General features: G+C 44.4%; 1 protein-coding gene across 6 annotated transcripts in view; it reads left to right on the top strand.

Annotated features, from left to right (window-relative positions):
- Window positions 1-20,304, top strand: part of LOC105690566 (polypyrimidine tract-binding protein 1) — a 296,563-nt gene that overhangs the window by 183,248 nt on the left and 93,011 nt on the right. Inside the window, exon 4 of one of the 6 annotated variants that reach the window (XM_048656159.1) lies at window positions 14,351-14,386. The exons of the other annotated variants lie outside the window; for them this stretch is intronic. Within the exon in view, the coding sequence (XP_048512116.1) occupies window positions 14,351-14,386 (36 nt within the window). The remainder of the gene's footprint in view (window positions 1-14,350; window positions 14,387-20,304) is intronic. 6 annotated transcript variants of the gene reach the window in all.

Raw genomic sequence — 20,304 nt, 5'->3', positions numbered from 1 at the left:
GAGGGGAGAGATACTTCGGATTTGAATCGAGGTCGTTGAATCTCTCAGACTTAACAGTAGCGAGAAAAAAACAACACCTGAATTTGAATAACCACGAACTACGCCGGGAATGAACGATACGGTTACACGGGCAGTTGGAAGAAATTTGGCTCGCCTGCAACTCGACTCGATTCTCCGTCAACGAGGATACGAACGTCGACTTCGTTTCGTTCCCGCCACTCCGCTCCGCGTTTTGTCGCGTCGACAATGCGAACGAGACATTCCACGTAGAGAGACGAGGGGGGAGAATTTTTGCCAAAATTTATACCACCTCTTGACTTTTGTCAAAATCTATCCGTTATCGTCTCAACAATTTTTTGGTTTTTTTTTTTTGGGCCGAATATCGAAACCGTTCGATATCACCACAGGGACAAACATATGTTTGAAAATTATTCGGTGGTTTTTGCTTTTTTTCTAATCCAATTAAAAAAACTGCCCAGCCGATAGCCTTAGTTATATTTTTCTCCAAATTCGGGCCGAACTTCAACGTTTTTTTTTTTCTTTTTTTTTTTCTCCGATTCTTGGAGCAAAAAAATTGAGATATCTCAATGGGAAAAATTCGTAGCCCAATTTACTCGAAGCGTTCGCCTTACCGCGGTAAAAAAAAGGTTTGATCAGTTTTAAAGGATATTTTGATAAAAGTGTTCCGTTTCACGTGGAATTCCGGGCTCCGTGCATCTCTTTCAGAGGTCCCTAAATTCGATCGTCACTGTATCAATCCTATCGCGTTATTGCGAGCGATGTAATTCCACTGTTCAAAGGATGATTTCTTCGAACGTTGCACATGTGGAACTGTCTTTGTTGGTAATTCTCGTATCGTTCGACTAGACATAGGGTGGTACGACTCTGTAATGTTCTCTCGCTTCACATTCGAGATACGAAAGCCCCTTTGGAGTGAATTCCACGGTATGACGGGTATACGATCTACGTAAAGTCTTTCGCACAACCTAACAAATTTCAGCGGTACAAAGTACAGGCAGCCAAGGGGTTTAAATTTGCCGCGTTAAACTGAAACGACGACGACGACGACGACGACGACGTTCCGCAGCTTATAATACGAACAAACGATTAATACACTGGGGCACGAAGAGACACGTGTGTATTTCGCATTGTTTCGTCTGCAAGACTCTTATCTGCACACGATACGTTTACGTGTGTGGAGTCGGTGCTCGGAATTATCCTCCCCTCGAGCTTCCAGTTCCTCTAGTGGCCGACGGCAAAGCCCTAAAAGCGGCCTTCGTAATCCAAAGAGCTTAATTGGTCAGCCGGTGGCGGGCCAAAGGGTACCACCGTAGTTACGTCAAGTGGCGTGCACGTGAAAAATACATAATTACGTAGACTATATACGACCGCGCGGAATTACAACTTGTACAAAGTTAGCAGTGCTTCCCCGTTGGGAAAAATCGAAGAAAAAAATTACGTTCGTCCGTTGATTTGAAATTTCGAATATCCATTTTTACCCTCTCGTCAGACGGGGCCGTCGCCGGAATTTCGCGATCCGACGTCGAGTCGATCGCGGCTCCGAGGGTCTATCTATCGGCTGTTTGTTATCGTCATTTCATTAACCCGCGGCAACCACATGCACCCGAGAAATTATAGTACGGTAAAGCGATGAAAAGTTTATTTGACGTCAGTCGGTGCCGTGCGCGTGCACGTTTACGTATATCCGAAGGGTGGTGGTGGTGGTGGCGGTGGCGGCGGCGGCGGCGGCGGCGGTGCAGGTTGCTGAAAGCAAAGCAAAGCAGAGCAAAGTAGAACGAAGCAAAGCAAAGCGAAGCATAGCTCCTAGGTATGGCGTAGCAAAAGCAAAGCGTTGTCAGAATCTCATCATCCTCACAGGGCGGCGTACACCCGCTTCCACAGTTGTAAACGCGCGTACCCTATACCCGCGCTTATATATAAAATACATGCTTCCCCACGTACACGTAGGAATATATAAAACGCACACATAACAATATCGCGCGGCGCAGCAACAGCGCCAACAGCAGAGGATAGTCGGAATCCTGACGCGGTGTGCAGCCGTCGGCCGTTCCCTCTACCGCTAACCTGGCACGTTCGCCGAGTAATTTCAAAGCTCCTTTGTATTTTGCATATTCAGTATCGAGTTAATTAACTCTCTGATGCTTATTTTTTACGCCGAATAAGAAACAAAAAATTGTTTCAAGTATATATATATATAGATACGTACCATATAGATGCGTGTATTGAAAAAAAAAAAAAGTGGACGCGCTGGAAAAATTGAAACTGCGAATTGAAGGAAAGGGTATAAAAAAAAGAAAAAATGAAAAAATTACGCGTGCAAACAATGATTTTTCGGCAAACGTTTAAACCTCAACGGTATTCGATTACGTGCCGAGGATTCTTTTCTGCCTCCGCGTGTTGTAGATTTTCACTAATTGAAGTTCGACCGAGCGAAAGATTCGTGTAGATACGTGTACAAAACGTAAATACACGTTGAGACAAAACAAACATATGTCGAGAGAGAGAGAGAGAGAGAGAGAAAAAAAAAGAGAGGAAAAAGAATCCCCAATCGCCATTTCGTAATTCAACTTCAACTCCAAACTTTGGCAACATTTTCATTTCACGCTTGCACGCACGATTTTCTTTTTATCGATCGCGTACATGTTTGTCGATACAGAAAATGAAAGGAAAAGATGACTTTTTTTTTTTCTTTCTCCTCTCTCAAACGTAGCCCAACTCACCGATCGTAAAATCCACACAATTTACTTACGGGTAGATAGTTTCGTAGATGGTTCGAGTTAATTCATTGTCGGTGCAGGTATTCGAACCGCAAAGGTTTGAAACCAAACCCGCAGTTCCTTCTGCACTCCCATTTTCATATATCTATCTACCGATATTGTATAAAGAATAATTCGCTCGGCTAGTTCGCTGCATTCGCGAAAGCGACGTTTTTCTGGTTTTTACACTCTTTCGTTCGTATTTCATTTATTTATTTATTTATTTATTTATTTTTTGTTTCATCTAACCCGACCGTGTTCCATCCGATTTCCGGCGCTCCAGCTGTCTCTTTAATACGTCTATAACGGCGTCGCAGTGGGGGAGGGCGAGCTGTCATATTTCTAAGTAAATTTCGTTGTTTAATTAACGTTTAATAGCCAACTGCTCTTCTCGCGCCCTTTCCCCTCCCCCCTCCCCCCTCCCCCCTACCCCCTACCCCCCTCTCTCTTTCCATCTCTGATCCTCATCCCTCGGGCGTTACCGCGTGACCGTCTGCTACTGCGGCACACAACGCGACGGGGAAAAGTAGCCTGCGAAGCGAAGCGCGTCCCGAAGTCTTCCCGCCGCTAAAATAAGCATCAGGTCGCCTACCGGAAATGATTGTAGAATTTTTCAAGCTCGCCGAAAAGAAAATGTCAAGACGATTGAATGAATAGGTTTTTCAACTTACAATTGGCGACTCGGTGAAAACGAAATTTTTTATTCAATAATTTTTTTTTTTCTCATCTCGTTCGGTTATAGTTTTTATTTTGATTGTTATAATTCAATTATTTTTCTCCATTGGAGTTTTGAAAATTTAATTGTGTATTTTTTGTGGTACTGTTGGTTAAATAAAATTATTTGATGCGGTGCAGTGCGCTTAGATTTGCAAGGGAAAGTAATTATCGGGCGGGGGGGGGGGGGGGGGGAGGGGGGGGGGGAGATAGAGAGAGAAATGCGGAAATACAGAATGTGAGAGAGAAGGTACGACTGCCGAGAGACAGACACCGGGTCATTTAATATGCTAAACTAACGAGGCGTTGACACAATAAATTAAACGCTTAATTCCGAGACTTGGCGCGTAACCTCTCGTTAACCCGGCTCTCCTCGTTAATACCTGAGAGGAGTTAAAAGTTGAAAGTTGAAGGCCGGAAGTTTTGGAGCTATATCAGAGCGAAAGCTCAAAGAGCTGACGCTGCGCTGTCTCCGTCGGAGGGTTCGTCCCGAAGCTCGCCCTTCGCGGAACTCGAACTCGAAGAAAAAAACAAAAGAGATACGAACGACCCAGGGATAGATTCGCTGATCGCTTTGTTTTTTTTGTTGTTGTCATTTCCACCATCGTCTAGCGGGTTGAATATCATTTTTAATAAGGAGCCCACACGTACGTCCCTTTTTTCCTTCGGTGATTTTTTTCTACCAACCACCCATCTCGTCGCAGTTCGTCTTCAATTTTTCTCAACGCGTGTATCCCGCGGAGGGTGATCGTCTGGAAAATTTATTTCGGACTCGTAAACAAATAAATAGGTAAAATCAAAATAGAATCCGGGTTCCCGCGCTCGATGTATATTTCCTTCTTATTTCCTTTTTTTTTTTTTTTTTCTTCATTTTTTCTTCATTTTTTCCTTCTATTGTTTCTATAGGTACTCGCGATATAAGTGCTGTTTGTTTCCCCTCCGTTTACTCAGGTTTTCCGTTCAGATTTTACGTCGTCCTCGAGGATCGAAGCGGCGGTGGGTTGTTCTAGTTATCTTGTCTCCGTACCGTCAGAAATACCTGCCGCTGCCATCGCTGCTTAGTTTCCTTTAAGGCGGGTTTTCTTTCCCAGAAGGATTCCGCAAATCCCACGATTCGCCCGAATCCGGATATATTCCCGTACGTTGTGTATCCCCCTACTCCCTCGATACGACCACTCGATACACACCCCCACCGCATCCCCTATCTTCAACCTTTCACTTCACCTGCACGGCTCTTCCTCTCTCTCTCTCTCTCTCTCTCTCTACCTGTTATCGTCTCTCGGTTCTACCTCCGAGCTTCGCCGTCGCGATATTTACTTCTCTCTACGTTATTCTTCATCGGGTTCATCCCTCAGATTTATCCTGTTTTTATTTATTTATATATTTATTTATTTTTTTCTGTTTTCAATGAAATATTTCTATTCCCTCTGCCCTTCGCTCTTTGGATCCACCGTTATCCCAGGAACATTATAAACATTTTTATGGACTATCATTATCATCGTCGTACATTATTGATCTATTGTTTTTGTAAACTTGAACTATTTTTCGCCGGAAGAATCTCTCCCGGAATTCCCGCGAATAATCCCGTTGGAATAGCGCGGATATCCCGCGGGATATCAACGTAGACGGGAATCCGTGAGAGGGACTAGGGTTTCCGTTATTCTTCAAACTGGTGACTAGACTCGTATCGGAATAGAGATATTCTAGGGCGAGGCTTCGCGGCGGTTGTACCGCACATCCTTGAAATCCTCTATCTGTTCAAGAATTGCGAAACAAAAAAAAAGTACGTACTCGTAATTTAATTTCAGTTTCTGCAATACGTTGTAATCCTATCTCGGCGGCGGTGCAGTTGAAGAATATTTATCGCCAACGATCATTAGACTTGTTACTCAAACTTGCGCGTGGTCTTTGTTGTTTTCTGTTATTCGCGTTACTACGGCGTTGCGCCACAGCTGCATAATTTCGCGGTAATCGCACCGCACCCTGCACATGTAACGTACGTACACGTCTACGGGCAGATTTTCTCCGCACGTACCGCCGCCGAGGCGCACACATTTTCCCCCGTCGCTGATGATGCATGCGGATATTAAAGGCTACGGGTCTTTGCTGATATAAAGGAGGTTACTTATACCTCGGGTCTAACGTATTTAACGTCGGTTATGAGTGACAATGTAACGCATGCAGTCGTCTAACTATAGTATACCTGTACGTACACATCTACTCGACGGCTTTTCCAAACACCCTGCGTTACGACACCCTCGACAAAATGCATCTCGTTCACGTCTAAGTAGATTATGATAGATGACGGAAGGTGCAAATAGGATTGTCTGTCGTACTTAAGTCGCGTGTACAAGAAGATTTACCACGGCGAATCATCGGTCCGTCGCCATTTTTTCCATTCTTCTATTTCGGAAATAGCTGAAATAACTTGCGAAAGAACGACAATATTTTTTTTTGTCGGAAATATTCGGGGCCGAGGAAACACAACTGAACGAACGAGCGAATGAAATGTTACAAACAAGAATTCGAGCGCGGAATGTCCGACGTGTACGTACGTACGTATAAATTTATTTATAGTATTACAATTCCCTGACTCGGAACAAATTCTCCGCGTGCATCGGAGTTTTTTTCCAAGACTCTTGGACGCGAGTAATTTTCCTTCATTCTCTTGTAAATTCCCCTCGGCATATCTCGAGTTTTACGATTTTGCCATACGGGGATCCTCGTCTCGTTTCCCGTATCGTGGATGTCCGCCGCCTATATAATTGTACCTCGTGGCTATATCGATGTCCGTCATCGTCATTGTTCCGTACCTATTCTGTATATATGTATAAAAAAAAAAAAAAATGAAAAGAAAAACATCGTCGGTGGCACGCCGCGAGCCATTCGTTTCTAATTAATTTACGACCGAACAAGATGCCTGGGGGCTGCACCGCGTGCTTAATTAAACCCCTATTTTACAGGTTCAATGTGGTACAACGTACGCGTTACGCACATACGCTTCTTGTATGTATTGTATACGTGCACCGCGTGTACGCGCGTAACGTTCGTTCGTATTACCCGCTGGGCTTACGTAGGTATAGTCCTCCTCCCACGCAATCTACGTAATATATATTTTCTCAGCTATTTCGTACTCCAGCTATTGAGATTATAGGTATAAAACAGCCCCGATATGTGTTACGACCAGACGGTACGGAGCGAAATAGTTTTTTCTTTTTTTTTTTTTTGTTTTTGTTTTTTTCTACCGAAAATATCGATTCATTTTCGAATAGCTCGTTTCAAACTGTGCCCACACTATTGATCTATCATTATACTGATTAGACCGCCGTCTGTGTGTAAACAACTATTCAACCACCGGAAATAAATAGGTATATGCTACAGATGCGTGAAATAACTGTATAACGCACTACCTCACGATAATTACTCAATGCGGTCTATTCCAATTACATTAAAGCGACAAAATTTATTCATGAAAAAGTAATTGGGAAATTATAGAATTATGGAAAAATTATTTGAATCTCAAAGATTCCAAGTCATGGAAATATTGGGCTGCAATTTTCTATCCCCCTCATTATTATTGGCTTTTTCTCGTATCATTTTGAATTTTTTTCTTGGGAGCTTTTTTTTGGGGGGGATGGCGGGGGGGGGGGGGGGCTGCCTTATCTTCAGCACGGACGCAGCTGTTCGCTTGTTGCGTTGATAAAATGTCGCACGTATGTATGTACCTTACTATGTGCGAAATGAATATTATATCGCGATACGAGCGACTAAAAAGTAACGAACAAACGAACGACGTGGAGCTTAGAGGGAGATTTTCACCCTTCAAATTTTCCGAACTCTTTTCGTCCGTGTGAATCGGTGTATTTTTTATGAGATATTTCATAATAGGTGAGTGGAAGCTTATATTCTTTGAAAGAGGAAAAACAAATTTTTCAACACTCGTAGGTCCTGAACACCGATCATTTTTTCTGGTTCGCTTTTTTTTTTCTTTCAAACTATATTTGTGCTAAACCGCCAGCAATGAAGTGGGTATAGGTATACATCTAGGTAAACGTGGGTATACTTGTATCGAAGCTTTGAAATGAGCTGAGGTATATGAACGTGAAAATCCTTGGAAGGATGAAATCAGTTTAGTTTGAATAACACCGGCGCGCTCGCGCCGTTCAAATTTCGATTTACACTACAAAGAAGAGGCGATTTTTATCGCTCGCGGAGGAAAATATTTATTCTGAATTCTATGAGATTTCCAATCATTCTATCGTACTATACATTCGTTCTCCTAGATCAAAAAAATATACTTGTACTTCGTTTCGTCATTTTTCTAACGTTGTTATTTAAATTTACCCGTTTTACTTTTCCGCTTCTTTTTTTTTTCACCCGAATCCTTACGAAGGATACCGATGCAAGGAGGGAAAATAATTTTTTTCCCCTCATTTTTTTATCCCATCAAAAACTTCAAGAACTGAAAAAAAAAAGACGAAAATTCTCCGTATAATGTATCTATAATACCGTTGGTTTTGAGTTTGTTAAATAGATGTTCTCTAATTAGAGTAAAAGTTAATTAGTTATCGACCAACGTAGTCAGACGTCTCACGCTTCTCGTTCGGTCTCTGAAGCTGAAGGTTTGAAATGCGGTTGCTGAAGATAAGAGAAAAAAGAAAGAGGGGGAGGGGGGGGGGCAAAGGCGCGGAGGAAGAAGGAGGAAGTGGAGGAAGGAAAAAGCAAACAAGCAAGGAAAACGTTGCTTCGCGATATTTCGAAAGGTGGTGAGGATCTAGATCAAAGGGTGGGTTAGGTACCGCGATATTAAGCGCGACGCCCGAAGCCCTCGAAGCGATATTTTTATGATTTGCTCCAAGTTTAAGAAAACTCTTCAGTATAAACTCACTGGGATAAACTTGTACACCACATCCGCGCTCGTTATATAGATACGCATATAGCAATACGTAGCATAGCAATTCCTGTGAAAAGATGATGTCCCGAAGCAGTATCTCTGGCATCACGGCGAGCCTTCGTTTTGTTTCTTTTTTTCTTTTTTTGTTTCTTCGTTTTTTTTCCAATATTTCCTCCACTTCTCAAAAGCCTAGAATGTTTGCCCTCAACTTTTCTTTTTCTTTTCTTCCGTAACCCCTCTTTCCATTTATTTTATCCAACACTTTTTGCCTTTTACTTTTTCTTCAATTTTACCGGTCCTCTCTTAAAAAGTTGAAAGTTCCGAATAGACTGGTTACCTTCCTTCCTTCCTTCCTGTCGTTGCAAAAAAAATACTCCACATAAATAAATAAATAAAATAAGAAACAAACAAAAAGTAGAAAAAAACAAAGTGGACCAAGAAAAATATCACCCTGTATAAGTATCGCAAGCTGGTGGTCTCATCTACGGCTATATCTTTACTTTATATACGTGAAATATTGTATATCCTTACACCCACCAAACCCTGGAAGAAAGACAAAGTTAGAAAAACTAAAAAGAAAGGAAAAACAAAAATCACCCCTCAGTGTTACCGTGCGTCGTTATATTACGTCGTCGTGTATGTATATACGTATTATAAGGACGTAGATGTCATACCTCGATCGTGCGTTGCTTTACACACGGCATCACATCATTTTAACTACAGCCTGGAACCCTATTCTATTTTCTTTTTTTTTCTTTTTTTTTTCTTTTTTTTTCTTTTTAAGAACCAGCGAACCAACTAGTGCTTGTACCTATGGCCTGGCGCGTATCCCTAACATGTTCTCAATCTACCGGGCTGCACACTCCGTTTTTTATTTTATGTATTTTATTTTTTCTGCTTCACATCCCTCCCGTTACCTACCGTACTGTCCGCTTTTATATCAACTTCGACCATTTTTCCGTCCGTTTGTCCGTCCATTGCACGCACGCACGCACGCAGGTTCTTTCATGTGTTTTCTCCTTTTTTGTTCTTTTTATTTTTTTCAATATCCATGTACACAGGTATATAAGATGGTCATGTAGCGCAGGTGGGCGCCTGCATGTCTGGGCTCTTTGTACACGTTTTACTTTTCTCCTGTTTTATTTTTTTTTTTTTTTTTCTTTTTATTTTGGTCTTTCAATTTTTTTTCTCCTCTCTTTCTCGTCCATATAATTTTTTTTGCGCGTTCGTTTTTCGAGCTACTTTCAGCTATAGTGTTGTAAGCTGGGAGGGTGTCGTCCGTTTTATAGGGAGAGAGAGAGAGAGAGAGAGAGAGAGAGGGGGGCGGGTCGAGGGGGGGTGTGTAACAAGCTCGGAGTAAAAAGTATTTTCAGGTTAGGTTAGAGCGTATTATACACATACGCGTATTAAGGCTTCATGTAATTTCCTCCTCCGGTCGCCCTCCCTTAACCTGTCTTTTGTTTTTTATCCCCTTTTCTTTTGACATTTATATTCACATTCACGTATGCGAGACGTCGTTTCCCTTTGTTTTTTATTTTTCACTTTACGGATACATGTATCACGTAGGGTAGTCGCGTACAGAGGGCGTCTAGTGGAACCTACCCCTGTCGGTATCCGAGGCCTGTGAAAAAAAAAAAAAAAACTTCGAAAAAAAAAGCGGAAAATAAAACGTATTTGTATCGTCGACGAATAAGTATTTTTTTGTCGCTCGTTTCTCCGCTTTCTTTGATATACTCGAAAAACCCCCCTCTATTCCTCTTCTTCAATCGTAATTATTGAATCCACTTGTAATCCCGCGTTTATGGAATTGAAAAACGGATTACTTTTCGCGCGATCATTTAGACTGATGCTCGACGATGACACGAGGCCGAGCGTAAGGCTATGAACGCGAATCGAAATTCATTACCACTCCTTTGATCTTTCCAATGGTGGATTTAGTCCGTCGTGTTAATTTGACCCGTGACCTTCATCCCTTGGGACGATACCACCGGTTACCTCGTATGGATTCTCCCTCGTCGGTACCGAGTAGAGCCAATATATCGGCACAGTTTCAATCTAGGAATTAACGGGATCTAGGGAATTTCCGATCGCTTGGATGAAAAAATAAATTACTCGATGACGATAACGCGATGCGAATCGCAGACCCCCCTAGACCCTGACGTCGAACGCGTTGTTGCAGGGTTTTTACGTAGAAAATGGAAGGTACGCAAAGGGCTGGGGATAAAGGGTATAAATACACCGTTGGCAACAACTAAGTTCGTTATGTCCTAGAAGAGACTGGAACATGCCCACTCAGCTAGGGCTTAAATTTCACTGTATCTCGGTCTACAATCGTTACCACCATCTTGCTTAATAGCGACTACGTGTCTCTGAATATTCAGGGACAATTTTTAGCGACGGGATCAGACCATCAGCACCAGAGTAAATGTAATGTAAATGATAACCTCATAAAGGCTATTTTCTACCACGCTCTCGCCACCTGTTCAACAACTCGTACATATTGTCCTGTTGTTCGCTGTTGAGATCAGGAGAAATTCAGACAAATTTTTATTTATCTATTTTATTTTATTTTATTTTTTTCTTCCCATTTGTTGCGTTTTTTCCTACTTATTCAGCAACACCAGACCCTTCGACTCGGTGTGTTGCTAGTTTTTTGCCTCGTAAGAGCGAAAGTGCGCTTTACGATTTTCATTGTCAGTGCAGCGGTTGCAGTAACAGCGGCGTGTACGGGCCGAAGACCTCGGAACAACCGGCGGACACGCTTGTTTTCCTGTAGAAAACCACACCGTTTCTATAAGCCATAATATCTTATCGGTAAACCGACTGACTACCTACCTACTGCGGCAAATTACTCCTCATGCCTCCCAGCGGAATGTATTCCAGTGTATCTAACCTAACCTAACCTAACCTTACCTTACTCTATACTTTTCCTTATATCTCCAACTCGACTCGCTCCATCTAAACTCTCACTATTCCATTTGGATATGTTTACTTCGTGATATCGATTGTGTGAAATATCTGGTATGAAAAATTTCGTCATGTTTATAGTCGGGAATGAATTTTAAATAGTTCTTGTCGCGTCGAGATGAAAGAAGACGAGTGATAAAGTTTTACAATTTTAGTCACAAATTGCTTCTTGCCCTCGTTTGTAAACATTATCGAAATAACGATTCTTCGCAACTGTGAATACCATCTGACTATGGGAAAATGGAGCATCAGAAGCACGAAATAGCGGAAACTGATGTTACAAGCGTAGACTCGAAGCGCGGTGGAATTTCTCCGGGCAATTAACTATTTTGAAGGGAATTTTTGGACGGTTTCCAAGTGGTGCCACCGTACACTTTGTCCGGAACGTTTACCACTTTTCACTTGTCGCCTGTGAAATCTCCCCTCGTTTCTCGGTCTTGTCAACGCTCCAGTTCCAACTCGCCTACGGATTGGTTAACCCTACAATACCCCTATTTCTTCCTACCGCGTACTTCTCGCGCTTTTCTTCCAGGTATTCAATTTCTCCGCGAGAAACTAGCCCTGTTCTTTATAACTTTGAATATTTTTCTTCCAGACAAAACATTATTTTTTCGACGTTGTTTTACTTCCTTTCCTCCGCCTCAATTCTTGAATCCATTACAAAGCATGCACGGTAACAATTGAAGAATCATGCCCGCAGGTGGTAGGTGAGATGAAAAGTAAGCAACAATAAAGAGGGAATGGATGAAAAATTTTTACATCCGAAATTTGGATATAAAAAGGAAAACATAAAACAATATCATCGCGCGAACGTACTTTGCGTCTTGATAATCAGCGGAAGCGATGAACCGTACAAACTTGGCCCACATCTCTCGTCTATTTCCAAGTTCGTCGTCTTTCCCCTTTCTCGCCTCTTGATTCCAACGGAGCCTTGACGTTTCCCCAATTTATGCTCCACAAAACGACGCGCTCTTGTTACGCACTATTGTCTTGCTCTCGTCTTTCTGCTCCGCGATTCGTGCTTTATTAGGTAGAACCCTTCATTCCTTCGCAGGAGATACCGGCGCCGCCTCTCTTCGGAGCCACCATCCAACATCATCCAACCTCGCCTTACCTTACCTTACCTTACCATCTCGCCTCGTCTCGGCTTCTCGACTCGAATGCTACGAAGAAAGCTTCCTTTGTACCCTCGTACTCCACCTGTTTTCATTCCCTTTCCCGCTCCCTCTATACTCGACATCTTTCGCTCCACCTGAAACCACCCCGCAAGCTTTTCGTTTATCCCTCGTTCGCCGAGCGACCATCGTCCTTGTGATCCTCGTCGTCGTCGTCGTCGGGAGCGCGTCAGAGCTTGCCCGCTCTTTTATTACCGGCATGCCGCCGCAACGAACATCAATTACATCAGCGTTTAGTCTATCACTCGATTCGCACCGTGCCTCTCGAAAACCTTCGCCCTTTATTCTACCACCCCTCGTCGTTCACCTGGGAAGTTACGTCGTCATCCGTTCGCCACTGTGGCTATACGACGCACGGAAATCTTGGCAATTTTCCGTTGTCTCGTGGATCACCTACGGTCCGACTACGCGTTCGACGTTACAAACGGTCGATTGTTTCGCCCAGTTATAATCTTCTCGTTTTGCCAATCTGTCCGGATCGGGAATTATTGGCGGAGGAGGTCTGCCTGTTTCACCGCTAAATCCCGGACGCGGTGCGGCGTTGTGTTCACCAGGTGTTAGTGCACGTAGGTAACCGCAACCGGATTGATTGGTAGTACCGATTACCACCCAGCGTCATACACTGTGGCCATAAACGCGAGTCGCGTCAGTAATAATATTGGTCGATCACACGGCGAAGCTACCAAAGCTGTTTGAGATTATCAACTGACGGAAGGTCGTATCTACCGTCCAATCAATTCTCTCTAACTGTATACAATCGCTACCGTCTCCGAATTCGCCGCTACATACGTGTAGTCGCGGACCTTCGTTAACGCCCCGCATACCACCTCTTCGCCGATTCAACGTATGAGGAACACAGTCGTTCGCGGCCGAGGTAATTATACACGTAGTCAGCTGGCGAGCGTCTATTCTCTCGGTATCTCGGACCTTCCGTGTAACACTTTCCGCGCAACCCAAAATCCAGCGCCGTGGCTTATTAGAAACACGGCCGAGTCCCATAATCCGGAAAGTGAGAACTCGGCCACAGCACACCGTCATTGGAGAGGGTAATACGGCTTCGTGCCAAGAAGATCGAAGAGTTCCGATGCTTCGGGCCGTGCGAAACTCGACGTATTCACGTCTATTCGGATGCGCGTCGATTAAATTCATTTTTTTGTTTTTTTTTTTGTTATCTTATTCACCGTAGCGTAGTAACGCGAGGTGGAAATTTTGTGCGAAAAAATATCGAAACACGGGTGAGTAGAGGCGTAATAACCTGGTCACACCGTTCGTAGAAGGGAATAATTCGGAGTTGCTCGGTGGTCGTTATTTCCGTCGCTTTACGAGTTCTTTGGAGTTGGTAATGGTCGTGTGTTGTAACGCGTCGCAGACCACTAACTCGTACGCCATTCCCAACGATATGATAGTGTCTGCTATCTACCTTCTACCTACTAGATAGCTTACCCCAACTTCCGGATATGACGTCATCAATTACAAAGCAGGATGCGCCAATGTTACTAAACTTACTCCGAGCACTCCGCGCGCTCACCCTGCTGCTGATGTTCCCGCTCACGCCGACGCTACACACTGTCGCTTCTGTATTCACAGCGTGTATAACTGAAAGCTCAATTGAGACTGAAATTCGCCAAGTCCTCCGTGTGCCAAGTTACGTCGAAGTACAGAGCCGACACAGCGCCTAAGACGATGTTGTCCAGAGTATAACGACTCGTTGTCGAATTGACGTAGTAATTTCAATTCGATTTTCAATAATTGTACTCGACGAATTTTGCGACTGTTGTTCCAATCGATAACTGACCGAACGATTTCTCTCTTTTCTGTTTCAGGTGAGTTACTGCCCAAGAAAATTTTGGAAGGGAAAGGTAAAAGAAAACGAAACGGAGAACCTCAATCAACTTCTGGGTGAGGTACCGTTACCAGGGACTCTATCCAGTACACGCTATTTAAACATTCCCATAGAATATAAACTCTCTCTCTAGACTCCGCAATTACCTCAGGGATGATTCACTTTACTGATTACCGTTTACTCACGGTTAGTTGATTCCCATAGATATATAATAAACCCCTGACCTAAAGTTTACTCGCCAGAGGCTTGAGATTCGGTTGGAAAATAAGGGAAAAAAAAAACAAAAAAAAAAAAAAAGAGAATCCGGTTGATGAAGATCTTCAGCAATCGGAGCACACCGCGTAAAAGTATACGTTATCATCATAACTTTTCCGTTTGATAATTTTCATCGCAAGCTCTCCGTAAAATTGGTTATTTCAAATTGGTTCCGACGATCTTCTCATATTTTCGGCCGTTAAGATAACGCAGACTGGGTTGCGAGCTACCTTGTAGTCTGTCGTTCGTTACACGCAGAACGGATGATACGTTATTCATTACAATGATATCAGAGGGCCTATTTTCGTAGCGAAGGAGTGCAAAGGGAGGTAGCCGCGACTCTGTGCAAAGGACCCCCGAGGAGTCGTCAGGCAAATTCTCCATGCATTTCAAACTAGTAGAACAAATTTCACGCGCACCGAGGAACCCGCTTCGTTAGACTTTATTGTCATTCGCCTCCCCACCCTATTTCTCGTATCGTTCGCGTCGCGGCATCGGCTGTACGGGTACGTCGCGATGATTCTTTTTTGAAATGGTTCGTGAGACGAAACAAAAGTAAAAAAAAAAGAAAAAAAAAAGCAGAAGAAGAAATTCGGGATGAAGATATCGGACGAAATTTACGATCACGATTTTCATTCAAACGTTCCACGATTTCAAAACCGTTGGCCTCGGCTTACTTTCTTTGCCGGGCCCCGAGAGCGAATCACATCTCTTCTTTTCCATTGTCACTGCAGTCAGATGGAAATAAAATGGAAAGAAAAAAAAAAAAAAAACTACTCCAAGGATAGTATCGGCAGATGTAGAGAACGAGAGCGAACTATAGCGAATGGTAAAAAAAGCTCGGCATGTCGGCGATATGAATGTAAGAAGAAGATTTCAACGTTCTTGTAGGAATTCCAAAGTAAATTCTCGCAACGGAAGATGATGCAGTGTCAAGTCGGCAACGTGTACGTATAAATAAGCCGCGCGTACATTTATTTCAGAGACGATTAAAAATGCACGACCGAGTGGATGATTTATTTTTATCCTTCATTACGGTGGTTCGCCATAATCGGGTATCGTTATACTTTTATCCGGATGCCGTACTAATCGTAATACCGCGGCAGTTTTTTCTATGAAGGTAGATGAAAAAAAAAAAATAAAAAATAAAAAAAAAAATAAAAGGAGAGTGCGGAACCGCGACGTCCAAAAAAAGCGGATAAAAGGTTAGCGTTGGGCTCGCGGGTCCTTCGACCTTCGCTAATACTCGCTCGTGCGTGTGCGCCGCCAGCCTCGTTTCGGGTATTTTCACAGCGTGGTGCGGCGTACGTAGACGGGATACGGGATCGTTGTTCGAGGATCGAAGAAGTCCTTAGAGGGGAATACCCCGCGCCCCGCGTCACTCGGACCCTCGGACGCGTTACGGACGGAGTAAAATAAATAGGAACGATGATGATTCCTTCGATCGGTAAACATCTTCGCCGGTTCGGGGCGGCATCGGGACACCCGTAAAACGGGGTGGGTATGCGGCCGTTAGGGACAGGTACGTCGTTTTCATTCATCGCCGTTGTCTCCCACGTATATATACCGCGTCGGCCTCCTCTTCTCCAATTTCTCCTCCGCTATGGATTTAACGCCTCGCCGCCGCGGCGGCCGGTCTCGAACCGGAATCTATAAAACTGTATTATTTTGGTGCGAAACACCGTAAACCAGAAGACGACGCCGCGGTCGTACGACCGCCGCTACTCGTACATAAACTGCCGACACTAGACACCGCTTTTCACTACCTCGTAAAATATATCCACCTATAGATATTTACGGTACGGGAACCGTGTGGTTCACCCCAGAGTTTGAGTCGGGGGTACGCACCGCTGACCACTCCGTACGCGAAAGGGGTGAACGACAGCTCTACGTTTCGTCTGGGGTCGAACGGCTCCCACAAAATTCCGTAGTATACGACGCGACGTCGCTTAATTCCGGGCACAGCGGGTTTATGTCAGCGACAAAAGTATAGTCGTCTGCAACGTCTCCCTGCGATTGACAACGTCCGGTCGAATTACTCCGTGAAAATAATATATGCCTAAGTCAGGCTTTTCGTTTTACGTCACCCTTCTTCACCTTCTACTTCGGAATTCACTTGAAAAAACTTCAAAATTTAATCTCGAAAGAAGGGAAAGTGGAAGGGGAAGGGAAATATTTTTCTATGGAAAATATCATTTGTTTTTTTTTTTTTTTTTTCGTTTTTGATTTCGAATCGTAATCCGAACCTTGTTACCTCACAGCGTTTGGGGAGAGAGTCGCAAGCGGAACTTCGATTTCGAACCTTAGTTTTCAGCCCGTTTACCTACCTTCCATCGAGATAAGACTCGCGGTGTGTAGCTGGTGCGGCGGCAAGGACCACGCGCCAAAACTTTCGATTCCCAGCCGCTGCCGCGACTGATCGCGCCCGATAGTCGATCGAATTTTCTCTTCCCCCCCCCCCCCCCTTACCACCCTGCAGCGTCGCGGTTCGCAGCGGGTAACGCGTGTTATCTATTAACTTTCGATGATAAATGATTCGTTTCCTTCCCCCGTAAGTTCCGACCCTATGCCCCCGTCTACTCGTAAATCGCTTCTAAAAGGGTGAACTCCGATCCTCGCTCTTAACGCGGATATTTCTATACTCTGTATACGTCTCTGCTCGGTAGATTTTTCATCAAATTTTCATTCTCTCGCTAACCTGATTTTCATTCGATCGACCCCTTATCATATCTCAATCCCTCCCTCCTCTTCGCTTTTCTTTCGTTTGGTTACCTTCGCCCGTGGTTCAATAATATTTTCAGGAGCGTACGGGATCTCGGTAATAGTTATCCGGGCTCGCGTTTCTCCGTTCTCTCTTTTCCCCCCCCCATCCACCTGTGGAACTTTCTTTCTACTCGGGGTGATTCTTTCCCCTCTGGTTCCTCCCTTCTTTTTTTTTCTCTCTCTCTTTCTCTCTCCCTCTCTTTTTTTTTTTGTTTTTTTTCCCGCACGCGCGCCGTGCCCTCTCGGCCCGGTCGCGTCCGCCCTCCGACGTACGGTTTTCCGTCCGTACGCGCCGCCTGTCCGCCTCTGTTCGTTCGTTTGGATAAATGATGTCTCCGAACAGATGTGCGCTCGGCTCTACCGCCCGAGCAGCTCTTGCCTCGCTTTCTTTCCTCCCCGTCCCCGTGTCACGTCACCCGGCCCACCCCAGCCCACATCGGCTCTTCCACATATTTTCGTATACACCAGACGACATCTTTCCTCGTCCCCCGTCCCTCGTCCTCTCTTTCCCCCTCACCCTGCGGATCCTTAGGGCGAAGAGCTCGACGCACGCTCGCGGATATCGCGGTACCTCCTCCCGCCCTTGGATACCCGTACCCATTATAAGAGAGAATATCTCGAGTCGGAAAGTTTGTTGGAAAGTTCTTACGGGGGGGGGGGGCATCGGTCGACCGCCGTCACCGTCCTCCTTGTTAAATAACCCTCGAAGAGCGGTGTGCCCCGCTAGTCTGCAGGAAACTTGACGGGGGGCTATCAAAGAGGAACCAACGAAACGGGAATGAAGGGTATAACCGCACTCGCAGATGGCGAGGTGAAGTTCGGTGACGGGTAGCGGGCTCTACCGAACGGGGTTTCTCCACGAATATCAACGTACTGACGGAGGATATATACCCCGAACCGGGCGTTGTTAACGGGGTCCTAATGGTCAACCGGCCTCTTACTACGTCTCGATCCCTTCGCCCGTTCCCCTCGCTTTTCCTCCCTCCGGATCTTATATCGAGCCCATCTATTGCTCATGTATATTACACCGTACTCGGATTCGATGGGACGCGGTGCCTTTAGCTCTGGAAAGGTCCAATCGGTTTAGAAGTTTAGGATCTTGAATTTCTGATGACTCGTGAAATTTTCAAGGGAATATCATACTCGGAAGAAATATATATATATATATATATATGTACAATGATATAAGGGGAAGAATCGACCCCGTCCCTCCGCCCTCGATTCATCCCCCTTTACTTTACCTTTCCTCTTTCTCCGTGATACGGTTTAGTATCTCAAAGGGAATTACCCGACTGCGACCGTCGACGGGACCCATCGAAAAATAATAAAATAGATGAAAAAAAAAAAAAAAAAAAAAATTAAGAAGAAGAGAAACGGAATAAGGAAGAGCTGCTTGCACATAACCAAAAACAACTATCAATTCCAGACCTCCTTCCGTGTCGACATTGCACGATCCTTCTCTCTCTCTCTCTCTCTCTCTCTCTCTTACTTCCTTGCAACGTAGCGTCGCGGGTGGATCGTTTTTGTTGTTTCCTTTCTTCACGATATTCCGCACGCGTGAGGAGGAATCCCGCAATCGTATAGAATGACGAGCACTACACGATATTTTCTTCCTTTCCGTTTCGCCGGAAATAAAGAGATAACAAATAAGAAAAATCCTACCGTGGATATCCACGTTTCACGTCTAACCTCCGAGCAAGGGAAGATAAAGGAAATCAAATGTAACGCTGCGAAAGTTTCGCTCGAAGTTCGGGGGATTAAGGAAGAGAGGTACCGAAGGCAGGAAACAGCGCGGACATGTCGCGGCGGTACAGAGGGATAAAAAAGAATATCGCTTTGACAATTTTCGAAGCATTCTTCTCGACCGATCTGTATCGGACGCCCAGATCTACGGGGGGGCTTCTTCCCCCCCTTCGCGGGGGTCGGATTCTCTCGTTGATTGGAGAGAGAGAACAATACAGAGGGAAAAGATGCGACGAGATGAGAAAAAAAAACAAAAAACAAAAAAACAAAAAAAAAAAAAGGAGGAGGAAGAGATCCGTTGGAATCCGTAAACGTCAAACCGGCTAACGGCCCCTACAAAACAAGAAAAACACGCACATTTATCATCGTGGCAGAAAATGTAACGACGCCCGCACGCGCTCTTTTTAATTCAAAAGTTCCTCCTTCACGTGTAATGGCCGATGACGCAGCAATATCAATCGTCGCCCCTTACAACCTTACACAGTCAAACCCCCCTCTGTACAACTCTCGTAGCGTTTTCTCTCGCTTCTTTCTCTTATTATACGCTATACCTTCTCTATCAAAGGCACACCGACGAACGAGCCGTTCCACTTCAATTCCAAACATCCCTGTGATGATCCTGTTTCATTATTTTCATTCTTTCATCTTTTATTTCGCTCTGTTTTTTTTTTTTTTTTTTTTTTTCTCTCGCCCCATTTTCTTGATCGCTTCAATTATACTTGTGCGCGGTATGTGTGTATATCCGTACAACTTCACTGCACGGTATTATTATATCTGAAGTTTGTGCGAAACAAAATTGTAGATGAGAGGAGAAGAAATTAATGGAAAATAGCCCCGAACATTTAATCGCGTTCCGAAAAATTCCGGAACAATAAATTTCTTCCTTCTTTTTTCATCGAGTTGAAAATAAATAACGGCGAGAGAGGGAGCGATGATACGAGGATATTTCGTTGATACGGATACGTTGAAGTCGACGACGTCGGGTCGACCCGTGCGAAAATCGACTCCAGCGGGATAGTTCCGAGTGCGAAAGCTAATCGGTATTAATGACGACTCGACAAACAAACGACTCGTGCGAACGCGGAGGTTCTTATACCGAAAAACTTACGTAATCTCACCCGCGACATACTTATCGGGTGTTCGATCTTTTTCCACCCGACGAAGAAGACGGAA

This window comes from Athalia rosae, chromosome 1 (genome assembly GCF_917208135.1).
Source record: "Athalia rosae chromosome 1, iyAthRosa1.1, whole genome shotgun sequence".
Classification (NCBI taxonomy): Eukaryota; Metazoa; Arthropoda; class Insecta; order Hymenoptera; family Athaliidae; genus Athalia; species Athalia rosae.
Note: the sequence above shows the minus strand (reverse complement) of the source record. Positions and strands in the feature narration are given on the sequence as shown.